This window comes from Dipteris shenzhenensis, chromosome 24, assembly GCF_047967505.1.
Source record: "Dipteris shenzhenensis isolate YYH24624 ecotype China chromosome 24, Dip_SZ_1.0, whole genome shotgun sequence".
Classification (NCBI taxonomy): Eukaryota; Viridiplantae; Streptophyta; class Polypodiopsida; order Gleicheniales; family Dipteridaceae; genus Dipteris; species Dipteris shenzhenensis.
This window is the reverse complement of record NC_141619.1, coordinates 12864072-12880136: the sequence shown is the minus strand read 5'-3', so window position 1 is coordinate 12880136 and position 16065 is coordinate 12864072. Positions and strand designations below refer to the sequence as shown.

The window sequence follows — 16065 nt, the reverse complement described above, 5'->3', positions numbered from 1 at the left end:
CGGCCTCTTTGGCTCCCCCTGCCTCTAGAGTTACCACGTCCTCCTGCATAGGACTGGTTTTCTTGCGTTTGCTGCATATTCTGATTTCTACCATGGCCTGTAGATCGGCCTCCTCTACCTCTGCCTCTACCTCTGCCAGCATTTGAGTAGAAGACAGTTTCTTTTGAAGTTCCTACTGAAGAAGATGCACCCCCATTTCTCTGCTCTTCAGAAATTAGAAGAGCAATCAACTCCTCAAAATCTGGAAATTTTTCACGGACGGCAATGGATGTCCGGAATTGTGCATAATCCTTTCCTAGACCATTCAAGGTCACAGAAACCAAATCGTCATCATCCACTGGCGACCCAATGGAAGCAAGTGCATCGGCAATTTTCTTCACCTTCATGTGGTAGTCATTGATGCTCATGTTTTCTCTCTGCACATTGTGCAACTCCTGTTTGAGTTGCATTTTCCTGGCTTGCGTATTTGTGCTATACATTTTTGCCAAAGTATCCCATGCCTCCTTTGGCATATTTGCATCCTGAATATGCACAATCATGGAGTCCGAAATACTGATAGACAGCCAGTACATAACTTTCCTGGCTCTCTCATGCCATCCTTTGAATGCCTGCATTTCCTGTTGACTGGGAACATTAGGAAGAACAGGTTCTTCTTCATTTCCTGTAATGAACTCCCAATAGCCTTTTCCCATCAAGAAATTCGTCATTCTAAACTTCCATGCCTGGAAGTTGTTCTTGTCAAGCTTTTCAGTGACAATCTGTGAAAGAGAATCAGATGCCATTATAGAACACTGCAAAATATTCTGTCACTGTAAAAAAACACAGCTTTTGCCTCACACGGGCAGAACTGCAAAACTGTCGAAAGTGGTATTTCACCACACAGTCACTTCCTAGTGACGATTTTGCATCAACAGGCAACAAGCATGAATCTGTAACTCCCAATATCTCTGCACAAAGGCATACGATGCAATTTCTGCGGCAACTTTTCACCGACCCGCAGAACAGTGGTCGCATAGCAAAAAACAGGGCCTTTTTCTGAGTACCTGCGGAGAACTTTCGTCTCCAAAACAGGCCCCGAAATGACCTCAAATCAGGAAAATAAAGTCACTAAGGGCCTCGCCCTCTCCCGCAGCATATACTGTGCTCTCGCCACACCGCGAAGGGCGTCTCAATCTGAAATAGTGCACTCCTGCACTTCTGGCTGTGCTACCTGCAGAGATTTGCTCCCAAACTCGAAATAGGAAAGCAACACTGGTCCTCTTACCAGGACACCACGAACTTGGCTTGCTTTCTTGAGCTCCTTACCACGAACAAGGCTCTGATACCATGTGAAGATAGTGGGAGAGAGGGAAGGAGTCTCACTTGCTGCTTTCTCACATGCACAATGGGGGAATACACACAAAGGTGGAGGCTGAAAATAGTTTTCCTCTTCTTAGTTGTGAAAGCCAAAAGAACTCTAGTACAAAGAAATAGAAGAACCCTATATGTGGGTCTCAAACCAAACTCAACTGACTAAGGTGGCATACTAACTGAGCCATGAACTAGTGTAGATAAGGATAGCTGTCATCCAGCTATTATTCGTGGGCGGTGTACCAACCGTATCTCCAGCTAACAAGTCGGTGACATAAATGCACAACAGTCACCCTGGCATATCGCGAGTGGAGCTCGATATCTCAACACCACATCCCTCATGGGGTGTCTTATGCATCGTCTTTTCATTGAAGAGCACATAATTGAATAGAACACTAAATCCTACTTCGTTTTATGAAAGAACACAATACATTTGAGAGAATTTATAGTGACCGAAACTCCAAGAAAAACTCATACAGAGGGATATTTTGTGAAGAAAGGTGAATCATTAAATGATGTTGGCATAAGCCATATCTTATGTCAAATGCATTAGCTTCAAACATCCTTGGAATGGAAATGTAAATGTTCAAATTTTTCTTTTATAGAAGATGAAAAAACTATACAAAGGGTGTAATTTCAACTACATGAACCCCACCAACCAAAAAAATGGGAAAGAGTGCTCTAGTGTGACCATTGTTGTAGCATAAAAGCATTGATGATAACTGAATAAAAATATGTAGTATTGATATAGGTTTTGAAGAAACACTAAAGGATTTTTAGAAAGAGACGTTGTATGCTTTTGATACCAAACTTGGTATGGTTTTCACAAAAAGAAGAATTAAAGCACGATAAGAAAGACAAATGTTTTGAGCTAGAAATGAGAAATACAAAAAGACCATCCCATTTTTCAAGGCCAAGATAATGAAATTCATGGAAGGTAAAGCCATACACATTATGTGCAAATCAAAGAAAATAAGAAATGTTGACTAGTGTTCAAAATTTGGCTGTGTGACATAGAGAACATTAAAAAAAAGAAACATTTCTTATCATTATTTGTGACTAATATATGTTGGTCATTACACATGTGTGACTAAAATATAGATCCATTGAAAAATCTATGTTTACTCCATCGCAAAGCATATGTTACAATATTGAGAATAATAAACCAACAAACAAAAATATAGCAAACATCATTATTAAGAATTGGTAATTACTTTTGGTGTTCGATTTGTGTTCCTATCTAGTTCTTGTTCACTTCTTTCAAAGTTTCAAACATGAGAAGTTTATAGAAGTAAAAGATTAATGTTGAATATGCACTATGCATTATGTTAGTAATTGTTAAAGTGCCATTTTTTCAATGAGCATATGCAATTATGTTATCCTTTAGAAGTAATTCTTGATGATATCTGCATCAAAATAATATTTTTTAGGGATGAGCTTGATCAAATTATTAACCATAAGTCATCATACTAGGTCCCAACATTAATTTCCTCCAAGTTGGTGCCACATGGCCCCACTATTGACTAATGCTCCTCCCAAACCCTTGACCAATTGTATTAGTGCTGCTTATTAGCACCAAAACCACTCAGTATCCACGTATGATACTATGAATGAGCTCAAGAGAAGGTGTAGATAAAGAAAGGGACAATGAGGTTTCATAAAGAGCGCAAAAATTTGCCCTTGGATTCATTAAAAAAAGGTTTTAAGATAGAAGTGGGTGGCACATGGATCTTTCACGCCTACCATAGAATTGTTGACAAGTTCAACTTTTAATAATGTCTCTATTTTTTTATATCCAACTTGCTAAGGCATGTCAAACATAGTTCATATTGCATGTAGGTGGGAAACAAGAGATTTTCTTGATCTGGATGGGCCCTAGAAGTAATCTACAAGTGAGTCACAGTAATATCTAAGTGCATGTATCTTGGGAGCATAATGCTAAAAAGATAAAGGGGATGGTTTCATAATCAAGAACAACGCAAGCACAATTTGGCATGGTGGCTCTTTGGGAAGAAAACATACCCACAAATCTTAGAAATGCCCAAGTGGGAAGGAGGGAAAAATAATACATAGGCGACAAGATTGAGGGGCCACAAATAGTGAAGCATGGACTAGTCAACAATTGATGGGTGAACAAGAAGGAAAGGAAGGGGAAAGACACTAAAGTCAAGGTGACTTGAATCGCAAGACAGATGGGAAGGGGGGCTACATGGTGCACATATACCAAGTGGTTAAGGAAAGGGAGATAGGAAAAGCATAGGTAGGAGAGAGGTGTGAAGGTGGGGTAGTGGGAAGCATTTACTAGTGCATGGGTGGGAGTAAGACAAGGAGAAATTGGTGTAAAATGCATGTGGTGGTGAAGTTAGGCGTGAAGAGACTTGTGAGTGAAGTAACAATAAATCCCGGAATAAAAAGAATTATCATAACAAGGTGCACTCTTCTCACCAACATTGTTGATACCATCGATGCCATAGGGTTTAAATATCTAATCCAATTTTGGACGATAGCTATGTGATAGTGGATTATTATCCACCACGAGACTTGCAAGATACACTTGAGTTGATGGATGATGAGACTTGCATGCTTATATTGTGGGCACCAAGCCTTCCACGAGACTTGCATGCTTATATTGTGGGCACCAAGCCTTGTGGAAGGCTTTGCTATATTTACTAAGATGCAGATTTTGGTCACAACACCCATTGCATGGCGATTAAGATGAAGGCCTTACCATTGTTATTGCATGTGTGGGCAAATGCTAGGGTAATTAATTTCATTGCAGGCAAATGCTTGGGGTAATTACTCTATAAATTACATTGTAGTCATTGTAGAAGGCACCCTATCACATTGGTGCCCTTTAGTTGCTCCCATCATGGCAATGGTAGCTCTATAAAGTCAAGTCAAGGGAAGACAATTGATAGCATGCTTAGTCAAGTCAAGTGGGTTCCAGTCATGGTAGGAATTTAAGATCCTACATTTTCTAGCCTTGGTGAGGTCATGGTCAATGTCAAATCATGAGAGAGAGAGAGAGAGAGAGAGAGAGAGAGAGAGAGAGAGAGAGAGAGAGTCTTGCTTGAAAACACCATCCTAAAATATGGTAGCTCTATAATGTCAAGTCAAGGGAAAACAAGTGATAGTATGCTTAGTCAAGTCAAGTGGGTTCCAGTCATGGTAGCAATTTAAGATCCTACATTTTCTAGCCTTGGTGAGGTCATGGTCAATGTCAAATCATGAGAGAGAGAGAGAGAGAGAGAGAGAGAGAGAGAGAGAGAGAGAGAGAGAGAGAGAGAGAGAGAGAGAGAGAGAGAGAGAGAGAGAGTCTTGCTTGAAAACACCATCCTAAAATAGTACTAAGAGAGGAAAAAACCAATCAATACATGTTCGTTTTTTAAAAAAAATCAAAACACTTGTGGAAATTTGCACGAACGAGGTTCCAAGTCCTGCTAAAGCTAGTGCATTACCATATTATTACAATGGTTGTGGAGTGCTTGAATTGGTATGCATGAAACTTTTTAAGCCAATATTCCCTAGGTCTAGACTTGCCATTTCTTTCAGCCTTGTTGATGCGTCGGAGCTTTCATCCTTTCCATTGTTTTTCGATTTTGGTTTGGCAAATAGTAGCATCATGACACCATACTACCATTGTAATCCCGTGATGACAATATTGTTGAGAGCACATTGCCAAAGACTCAATTTTTGTTGTTCCCTTGTGTTTTAGTGTGAATCTCACTTTACATATTTGTAGAAGCTCTAAAAGATGCCACATGTCACGACGATGTGCACCGGGTATAAGGGGATCCCACTCCCTTGCCTCGTAGCCATGCAAGCCCCCCCCTCTCTCTCTCTCTCTCTCTCTCTGTGTGTCTCTCTCTCTCCCAAAAAAGCCAGCGGCGGGATGAGAGAGAGGGGTCTCAACTCTCTTTTAAATCAAAGGGATCCAATCCTTCCATATTGCTTATGGGATTGGACTCCCACGAATACACATGGCAGCCAATGCCCAAAGAGCTCCATTCACCCAAAATCCAATTAATCCACACACTAGCCACAAGGGGGCACCCAAGGGGGTTAGCCCATTTCCAACACCCCCCGTGGGCTAAGCACCTTGAAAGGTGAGCTACCAAACCGAACGCCAACCCAACCAACAAACCGGGGGACACCATAAACCGCATGAGCGGTCCCAAAGTGCACAAACGTGACACCACCAGATAAAGTCGTCGGTGCAAGCAACCTTAATTGTTGCACTGAAATCACAGCTTGATCATGACCCTCCACGACAAGGTCGCACTTAATGCCCACCGTGCAGATCATGACTTTCTGGTACAACACCTAGTCTACTAAACAGTCCGCCACCTCCCAAGGCGCGCATAGTCGCAGATCTGAAGCCACAACCACCACATGACAAGTGCATAGTCCACCTGCTCTAATACCATATAGAAGCTCCAAAAGATGCCACGTGCCACGACGATGAGGTGCACTAGCTATGAGGGGATCCCACTCCTTTGCCCCATAGCTATACATGTCCTCTCTCTCTCTCTCTCTCTCTCTCTGAAAAAGGTTGGCGGGATGAGAGAGAGGGGTCTCAACCCTCTTTTAAATCTAAGGGACCCAATCCTCCCATATTGTTTATGGGATTGGACTCCCACGAATACACGTGGCAGCCAGTGCCCAAAGAGCTCATTTAACCTAGAATCGAATTAATCCATGCAATGGCCACAAGGGGGCATCCAAGGGGGTTAGCTCATTTCCAACGCCCCCCATGGGCTAAGCACCTTGAAACGTGAGCTACCAAACCAAAGCCCAACCAACAAACTTGGGGACATAAACTGCAAGGGCATCAACAAACTAAAGTTACCCCAAAGTGCACAAATGTGTCACAACCAGATAAAGCCACTGGTGCAAGCAGCCTTAATTGGTGCACTGAAATCGCACCGTGAATCATGACCCTCCACGGCGAGGTCGCACTTAATGCCCACCGTGCAGATCACGACTCTCTCCACAGCACCCAGTCTGCCAGCAGTCTTCCACCACAGGTCGCCACCTCCCAAGGCGCGCATAGTCGTAGATCTGAAGCCACAACCACCACATGACAGCTACATAGGGTAGGTGCGTGCTCTTATGTGGATCATGAGGGTGTGCCTTGGATCGAGGGCTGGAGCGCACTGGTGCACATTTGTTTAATTTTTAAAGGAAGAAAAAAGGGAACAAGGTGAAATTTTCACTAAGCCCACCTCACTCCTCACCCTTAGATCATGAAAACCCTTAAAGCCCCTCTCACTTTAGTATTTACCCTTCCAAAAAAAGAAGGTAAAAGTAAAATACAATATCTAGTAGAAGGAAGGGCAAGGGGGATGAATCCAACTCCCTTGTCTCTTTTTGCTCGGAGTGGGTGTATATTTTTTGCCGCTCGTGGTGAGCAGACTTGTTGGTTAGAGGAGTGATGCTTATGGATGGGCGTGTTGAGGTGGATCATATTTTTTGCCACTCTTGGTGAGAAGTTAGAGGAGTGACTGGGATGGTTGGGTGTGTTGAGTTCGATCGCGAGGATGGACATCTAATGACCCCTATTTTGTGGTTAAAAATTCTTCTCTTTTCTTCTCTTCTCTTCTCTTCTCTCTCTCTCTCTCTCTCTCCCTTGCTATAAGGGAGCCAAGCACCTCATTCTCATCTACCTCTTCTTTGCCTCAGGTATGTGCTCAAGTGCCATTGTCCCCTTGGGGTTGTGGAGATAAGTCTCTTTCTGTGTGTCTGTATTTATGACTATGTAACTTCAAGATAGAGGCCTTCCTAAGGAGTATATCGCTCAAAGGAGCCAACAACCAGTTTCATTCTTGTCTGAGGTATCTCTTCTTTGCTTGTTTGGAATGCATTTCCGTTTCTGCTTGTCCTCCTTCACTGTTCATCATAGCCCAACTGGGCGGCTTCGTTTTTCTGAGATGGTTTCATATGCGATACTGAGAATGTGAAATCTTTTACTGTTCTTGTATTGTGCGGTAGATTTACCAATCTTCTGTGTACAGATTCTTGTGGGCATCGATCTAACATGAGTAAGAGGAAGAACTTGAGACGACGATCCCGCAACGCTCTGCAGTCTGGCGTGGATCCGCAGCTTCCGCTGGAGATATCTGAAGCTCACCTAGAAGCTTCCAAACTTCTAGAAGAGTGGGCTGCATCTCGAGGAAGCTTTGCGGTGCAATGTTGGAATCAAAGTCCCAGACTACTTCAGGCATTTTATGTGAATTCACTGCAGTTTATTGGTTCGGCCTCGCCAAGGGCGATTGAGGATTCCCCTCAAAGAGCAGAGTGGATTGGGGACGATGATTATTTTCTCAGAGAGCAAGACTGTTCAAGTCTTTCAAGTTTTGCTGGCGAGCAACAGTTTGATGGTAGTTTCATGCAGCATGTCGATGCTGTCAACATTCCTTACAAAAGACTCGCGAGTGCTGCAGTTTCAGGGGATATCTGTGAGTGGGGTTTTATCAACAAACTTCCCGATGAGTTACTGCATGAAATATTTCGCTTCTTGCCTAGGGCCCGTGATAGAGCTGTTTGTGCTTCTGTGTCCATGCGTTGGCTCATTCTTCAAAGCCACATGCAGAGGGAAGAGTTCCATACCAAGCAAAGCCAATGCAATGGGGCCCAGGGTTCTGTTACCAATGGGGAGACAAACCTCGATGACACTCAAGCAGTTTCAAAAGAAACTTGTGATGACTTTTATGGCGAAGAAACTGTGGAGGTGAACTTTCTGAAGGACGACAGGAGAGTAGAACGGCAGCCTCAATGGGCCATTGGAGATCTTTCCCGATGCTTAGAAGGAAGGAAAGCAACAGATGTAAGATTAGCGGCAATAGCAGTTGGGACAGGAGCCCGGGGGGGTCTTGGAAAGCTTTCCATTAGACAAGGGTCGACAGTTGGGTTGGAAAAAGGAGTGACTGACATAGGCCTTTCCGCCATTGGGTTCTGCTGCTCCGCACTGCAACATCTCTCCTTATGGGACTGCCTCAACATTAGGGATGAAGGACTGTGCATCATTGGGCAGGGATGCCGCCTTTTGCAGAAGGTCGATCTCCTGAATTGTCCCTTTGTGGGAAACCTGGGGTTGCAGTCCATTGCACAAAATTGTCCTTTGCTCTCTTTTCTGAGTTTGGATGAGTGTGGATTGATTGGAAACAAGGCATTGATCGCTGTGGGTGAGGGCTGCTCGGGACTGCTGTTTTTGAATATTCGGAACTGTCCATTGATAGGCGATGATGGGCTTGAAGCAGTCCTTCGCAATTGTAGAAATCTAAAAAGGATGAAACTAGAGGGCCTCAGAATAGGTGACAAGAGCCTGGCTTCCATTGGACTGAATTGTAAGGTTTTGACTTGTCTTACTCTACACAGCCTTGACCTGGTAACAGAAGAAGGTTTCATGTCATTGGGCAAGGCCCCAGGCATGCAGTCATTGAAACGGTTCTCTGTTAGCAGCTGCAATAGTTTTTCAGATGGCGTGTTGGCTACTTTGGGAAGTAGCTGTCGTGTCCTGAAGCAGGTTTCTCTTGTCAAATGTGAGCGAATAAGTGACCAGGGCCTGGTGGCCTTTGTGCAAAGAGCTGCTTCCCTGGAAGTATTCCAGATAGAGAGGTGCAACCTTATGACTGGGATAGGGTTAACAGCATTGCTCACCAGCAGAACTGGGAAATTGAAGGAGGTTCAAATCAGGAACTGCTATGGGATTCAGGATGTCGGGATGTTTCCTCCTGTGGACCAGTCTACTGATTCAGGATTAAATTCCGTCTGCCTTTCCAATTGCCGTGGTGTGGGCGACACATGTTTAGCCTTACTGGGATGCCTGTGTCGTCAGCTAATAAATTTAGATCTTACTGGTTTTGTATGTTTGAGTGATGAAGGATTGCTGGCTTGTCTTAATGGTGCAAATTTTATGCTAGCTAGTCTGAATGTCAGTGGTTGTGTGAAGCTCACGGATTGGGCTGTGGTCACCATTGCAGAACAATATGGTGGGTCTTTGAGGAATTTTGTTCTGGATGGCTGCAAGATGGTGACTGATAAGGGTCTCAGAGCTGTCGCAAAGCACTGTGTTGTCTTGGAGGACTTGGATATTTCTGAGTGCAGTATTAGTGATGAAGGTGTCATGGTTTTAGTGGCTGAACTGGGTCAGAAATTGAACTCTCTGAATTTATCAGGTTGCAGAGGTATCACAGATAAAAGTTTAACTTTTATTGAGGACAGGTGTCATAGGCTTGTGGGCCTGAATTTGAAGCATTGCTGGGGTCTGACTCATGTGGTTCTTGATAATTTCAAGTCCCGATTATGGTGGTGTGATGTGTTGTCTTCTTGAAGAACTTTCTGATTTGGTTGGTGCAGGCAGTAATCATTCTGTGTAGATGGATTGGAACAGTGCAGACTATTTGAATGCTATAGGCATGAAGGGGGTGGAAGCAGGTTTTAATGATAAGTCAGGTTGCTAAGCAAGCTGCAGTTATGTGTGGCAAATGTTGGTGTCAGCAAGTAGTGTTTGTCTTCCATTGTAGGCTCTCAAAAGACAGGGACTTGCAGCTTGTCATGCAACTGTTATGGCAGGATCACATACAGAGAACTGATATTCATTCAGAATCGTTTTAAACACTCCAACATACTTGACATCACATGATGGGAATAGTTAGTTCGGGCTCTGCAGTTTTTTTGGGTCCATCAACACTACAGGAGAGCCTTTAGCTTAGTTTTCTACGTTTTCTGAGAGTTGCCTTTTTTGCAGGTGTCCATATGGATATTCCTGTTTCAATTATCTTTGAACCTGCCATGTGAAGCAGTCAAGAGATGTGGCAACATCTTGTGCTCTAGTATGTCAGATCACTACCGCAGTGGTGTCGGTTTTTTATATGGCTTTGTGAATGTCGGGACGCGTTTTTTATATGGGTTTGTGAATGCTAATTTCAGAGCGTTGCTGTATTGGCTATTCAAGAAATGTTTACATGTTCTGGTGATATCATAAGTGCTGAGTTGTTTTCCAGTTATGAAGATATGTAGTTAGCTGGATAGGCTTTCTTACGTCATTGTGTGGTATGCACAAAGGGTTCTACACCCAAATGATGTGTATAAATTGAGATTCGTTGTGTTTTAAGAGGATGGGTTTGGGCATGTTCCTGTATTCATCTAGATATATGTTCCTACCGTATTAGCAGACATGCAAATTTAACTTTGTGAAGTTTTTGTCTGTGTTGCGGCTTGCAGATATTGTGATAAACTCTTTCTATCTCAAGTGGTGCGTTGCCCTATCAGCTGAATTGTCTGAGCATTTTTTGCTTAGATGCTCATTTGGAAGAGACTAAAAGGAAACCTTATAGTCTTCACAAGCCATTGTAGCTTGAATGAAAAAAATGTGGACTACTTTTTTATTAGCCTTCTCCTTTAGTGTTAGCCTTTGTCTAGTCTTCTCTTCATCTCTGGCCGGAGTGTCCACAGAAACTCAGTACGAAGGCCTTCGTATAAATGGATGCTCGAGTATGTGTGGGTCTGTGGATTTCTATGAGTGAAAGCATATGTTTATACTATGGTCTACAGCCACCGTCAGGCGCTAACGACATCGGTGGGGATGCCATAGTAGCGAGTCCTTGCTATGCGTGACGGAGTTTATGGTTTTCAATCTTATGAGTGACTATCATGAGATTAAAACTGCACTGTGTTGTGTTTTAAGAGGATGAGTTTGGCCATGTTTCTGGATTCATCTTTTTGCTTAGGCATGCTTATATTAGACTTTAGTATCTTGTATGAATGGCTCAATTCTAGACGACAAATGAATGTTATTATGTTGTAATGCAAATGGAGGTGACTTCCCTACTTGGAAGTCCTTTCACTAATACGCTACCATTTATTAACTTTTTGGGTCAGGCATTAGAAACATGTGAAGCACAAGTATACTATCATTGGGAAAACCACCTTGCTAGTTTGATCAACAATCAAACTTCCTCACTTGTTGGTCAAAGCACCATGTTGGTCCAATAACTCACACACACCAAATCTTCAATGGAGCCTTCCCAAATAGCCTCTACTTTGTATCCAAAGCATTTGCCAAAACAACCACCACGTTTGTTATGTACCATTTACAATAGTAGGTTTGAAACATAGAAATGAGAACTCACCCAAAATGCCTTTGAATAACACCAAACTCAATTAGCTGGCTGGTCTATATGTGCTCCAAGTGCTAACCAAGCCTTTACTTCTTCAAAGCTTCCGTAGAGTTGTTGCTACTTGAATATTGTCTTGGTTTTTTCACAGGAGCACCATCCGGAGCTCAAACTTGAACTATAGTCTTGTCTTGCATCCAAGAACTCCTAGTTGAATGGGTATTGGTGGGAGAGCTTTCACTAGTGAGAGGGTTTGAGAGACCTTTCACCACCCTCTCCACCACTCGACATAGTGTGATTGCAGCCACTCACAAGTGCTTTAGCTTTCAAGCCTTCTCTCTTCAGTCTTCCTTTGCTCTACATTACAAAGTCATCCACTAAAGAACTCAAGACCCACACATTCTCTTGCATGAGTTCTCTCTCTCTCTCTCTCTCTCTCTCTCTCTCTCATGTATGCACCACAATGCTGAATCTCGCAGCAACAAAGAGCCAACGTAGTGGATAGTCTACAACATACGCACTTTTATTCACACTTGTAATGAGGGAGGAAGGAGAATCTTTTGCTTCACTATGCACATGCTCTCTTGTTGGAGTGATCTCACTCTCTTGCTCCCTAACATGAGATCTAAGCATAGGAGTGAGGATTTTGAACAAATTCACTCTTCGAATAGACTAGGCTTGGACTTCCTTTTCAAATATGAACAAAGGCAATCCTGATGTCTCAAACAAGCTTGTGCTTACAAATGAAACATCTCTAGTGGCATCAATGGAGGAATATCAACCTAAATATAAAATCTTGAATGAATTCAAATTGGCCCTCCAAGACAATTCCAACCCTTGAGAAATTTTGGAAATCCTTCAAGTCAATAGGCACAAAAACAGACTTTGAACTCCCTATTGCCCCAACCACATACGATGGTCATAATCAACATGCTTCTTTTGGTAAGACATGCATGAACTCAAGAGTGGCTAGAAGGGGAGGCTTCCTCAACAAGAACATGGAATCAAGAAATCTCGAGCAAGACACGTCAGGTCTGCATCATCTCCCAAAATTTTCTGCACCGCTGACTGGCTTTTTCCTTTCAAATTTGAAATTCTTTCGATGCACAAGCAACCCAATGAAACATGATATAATTGTGCATCAACTACCACTATAGCCATGCAAGATGTGCAGCCGGGGCTTGGGCAAGGTGAACGTATCCTAAACAAAGAAGAGGATATCACAAGTTTTTGAAAAGAAAATATAAAAAATTCACCCTAGTAAATATGGGATTGCAACCATCTTGCCAATTATAATACGTGACATAATCTGACAAGCTGAACGATTTGTTTAGTTCACATCATAGACAAAGAATCAACCTCCTCTTAAGACCGTGTGTCTGACACTGTTCACATGATAACACAAAAAGAAACTAAATTCTTGTTCACATGATAACATAAAAATAAACTAAATTCTACCAACAATTACTATTGTATGTAGCTTGTTTCATTACGATTGGCCTACCTAGAAGCCTTGGAGACACGCAATTGCATGAAACAATTGACCTAACAACCCAAACATTAGTGCACCATGCGAGGCTATTTATAGAGCTAGTCCACCACTGCATGAAGATTGAAGATAAATGCTTAGAGATCTCCTTAAGCCCAAATAATTGTGAATCCTCTCTCACTTGGTGTTAATTTTTCATTGTGGGCCACTTATCCACATCAACTTTGGATCAACTAGAGGACATCGCTAAATACAAGTAGCTCAAAGATGTTCCCAATGTCTTAAAGCATCAATCTAGGTTTGAGGATGTATAATTCATATCACTAAATGTCTTAAAGCATCAATCTAGGTTTGAGAATGTATGATTCATATCACTAAATCTCTAATGCATCATGCTACAGTCAGCTAAGGGACTAGATGACCTTTATTTTGGGGGGTTGTTAACATGATCAATAAAAATAGTAGTCAAATTAAGCACCTTAGAGGGTCAATGCTTCAAAGACCCTACTAGCAAGCATTACATTCAAGCTATACCACCCATGGTCTTCCAAACCCTCATTCTTAGAGCAGCCAAAAGATCAATCCCATCCCAGAAGAAGACCAGCTAAGACAAGGAGAATATTGATGTAGAAATAAAGAAAAGAAAGGTTCTTACAAACAAGAAGAGTAACTTACAATGCATTGCCACAATGATTCAATACTCATCTTTGGAAATTCATGTGACACAATTTCATATACAAATGCTAGGCTAATTAATATAAAGATTGTGTGTGTTATGATTCCTTGATGGCATGGTTGTATCAATGCCATTAATTTTGTAGAGAACTATACATTTTAAGAACAAAAAAAAAGTCAATCCATGCATTACCAATCATGCCAAGTTACCATTTTTGTTCACATCATGTATACACAACATGGAGGAGAGTGCACTTTTTTGGCGAGCTTTCAGGTGTGTTTTCAAGTGAGGTGAGCTTTTTGTAAGATCACAAATTTTGTTGAGCTTTCAAATTTCAAAATTATAGGAAAATCCTTAAGCAAGGTGAGCTTTTTGTAGGCTCACAACTTTTGGTAAGCTTACGGATTTTAGAATTGTAGGAAAATTATAGGAAATTCCTTTTACTTGTGAGCATTCCGCACATCAAAGACTTCATCTTGGTTTAAAAAGGCATCCCATCAACTACTCCACACTAGGATGCACATTATCTATGAATGGGGGTTTTTTCTCTTCCCATAAGTAGCTTTTAGATCATCAACAATGAAAATTTTATCAAAGTGCGGATCGTACTAGCCTAATCTATCACTTAATGAGCATAAAAATCACAGAGGATTAAACCAAATACGGAAAGCCATGGGGAGAGAGACATGAAGTATGAAACACTCAATCTATTCCAATGTGCTATATCAACAATACATGCAACAATACATGATAGGACTCTTATATAGAGAGTGCCCTTTGTATAGTCAACATATGTGGGATCCTCTCATCCACATCTCTCCTTGTGGATGTCCTCAGTCCACATCTCCACATCATGTAGTTCACATCCTATGGTGGCTACTTTAATTCACATCATGTAGTTCACATCCTATGGTGGCTACTTTAATTCACATCATGTAGTCCACATCATGTAGTTCACATCCTATGGTGGCTACTTTAATTCACATCATGTAGTTCACATCCTATGGTGGCTACTTTAATTCACATCATGTAGGCCACATCATGTAGTTCACATCCTATGGTGGCTACTTTAATTCTTTCCTTAGCACATACCTTAGCCTTTAATCTATGTGCTCATGGCACCACAAATCTCAACACCTCCCCTTGGTGCCATGATCTTTTGGCTACTACAAGGTGCTCAGATGTGAGTTACAAATCCATCACCTCCCCTTAATGCAACATTGCTACTTAAGGTGGTCAAATGTGGGTATTACAAGATCAAATCCTCCCCTGGGTGCTTACATGGCTACTCTCAGGTGGTCAGGTTTGATTTACAAACATATGGGCTGAAGGTGGCAAGGTTGTTGCTTCTCAATACATGTTGTCGATGTCGTTGTCTTCTTTGCTTGATGTAGCTTGATGCATGACACTTTGTTCTTCCATGTGCCTTGATGCTTTATGTGTGGATGCCATGCTTTGTGCTATGGTCATCTCATGCACTTGTGCTTTCGGCTTGCTTTTTGTGTTCATGCGTCGCTTTTCCATTTGTTGCAAAGGTCTTACCAATTGATTTCTTTCAATATTGGCAGTTTCTAATTGCTAACAGTGAATTTGATTTGACAGACGCATAGAGCTAAAAAATACGATGACTTTTCATTTTTGGAGCATCTCCAAATTCTTCCTGGATTGGAAGTTACGGCTTTTGATAAAGAAGAGGGGCAATCGATGATGTGGCAGAGACTGTTCACATGCTGCTTACAAACTATGCTTGACAAGCCTCTATGTGCTTAGGTGGTAGTGTTGACTATGCATGCTTATGTGGCACTCTGCCATGTGGCAATCGTTTGACCCAAATGAGTTAACCCAAGGTTAAGAAAACTTAACTATGGTCCAATCACCAAACCTAACCCTACTAGCTTAACCACTCCTAACCAAACTTACATAAACTCAATCACGGTAAATTTCTATCACATGCCACATGTCAATGAATGGGAACCTTAGGAGAGAGTGAAGGACAAGGTCGTTTGCTGCTTTGTTTTGATGGAGTGGGCTTTTGGCGATGCGAGAGCTGTGTTTGCCTATGCATATCTCGTTGGTGTGAGGCGGCTGGAGACCGCTCATGGGTGCTGCTCACGGATGTGTTGCTCATAATCCAGCATCACCCTTGGAAGTCTGGGCTTGGATGGCGATGGGCTGGCCTTAAACAGTGGAGACGAATGTTGCTGGAGGTGTGCAGCCATGAGCTTGTTTGTTGAAGATAGGTGATTGGAGCCTTAAGCAACTCGTTGGGCATGTAGTTGGAGGTGTCTATTGCAGGGCTTGGACTTTGGCTATGTGGCATCGTTTGTTGATGCATGAACTCACTTGAGCTTGTAGACTTGATAGATGCACTGGTATTGTAGGTTGTGATGAAGCACTGCCATCTGTTAGGCCCTAGAAGTTGATGAAGGCGT

At 42.2% G+C, this 16065-nt stretch overlaps 1 protein-coding gene across 1 annotated transcript; it reads left to right on the top strand.

Moving 5' to 3' along the window:
- Positions 1 to 6778: 6778 nt before the first annotated feature.
- LOC147886234 (EIN3-binding F-box protein 2-like) lies at positions 6779 to 10268 on the top strand. Its single transcript, XM_087395663.1, has 3 exons — positions 6779 to 6918; positions 7033 to 7184; positions 7365 to 10268. The coding sequence occupies exon 3, from the start codon at positions 7388 to 7390 to the stop codon at positions 9680 to 9682; it is 2295 nt and encodes a 764-aa protein (XP_087251789.1). The 5' UTR covers positions 6779 to 6918; positions 7033 to 7184; positions 7365 to 7387; the 3' UTR covers positions 9683 to 10268.
- Positions 10269 to 16065: the final 5797 nt, after the last annotated feature.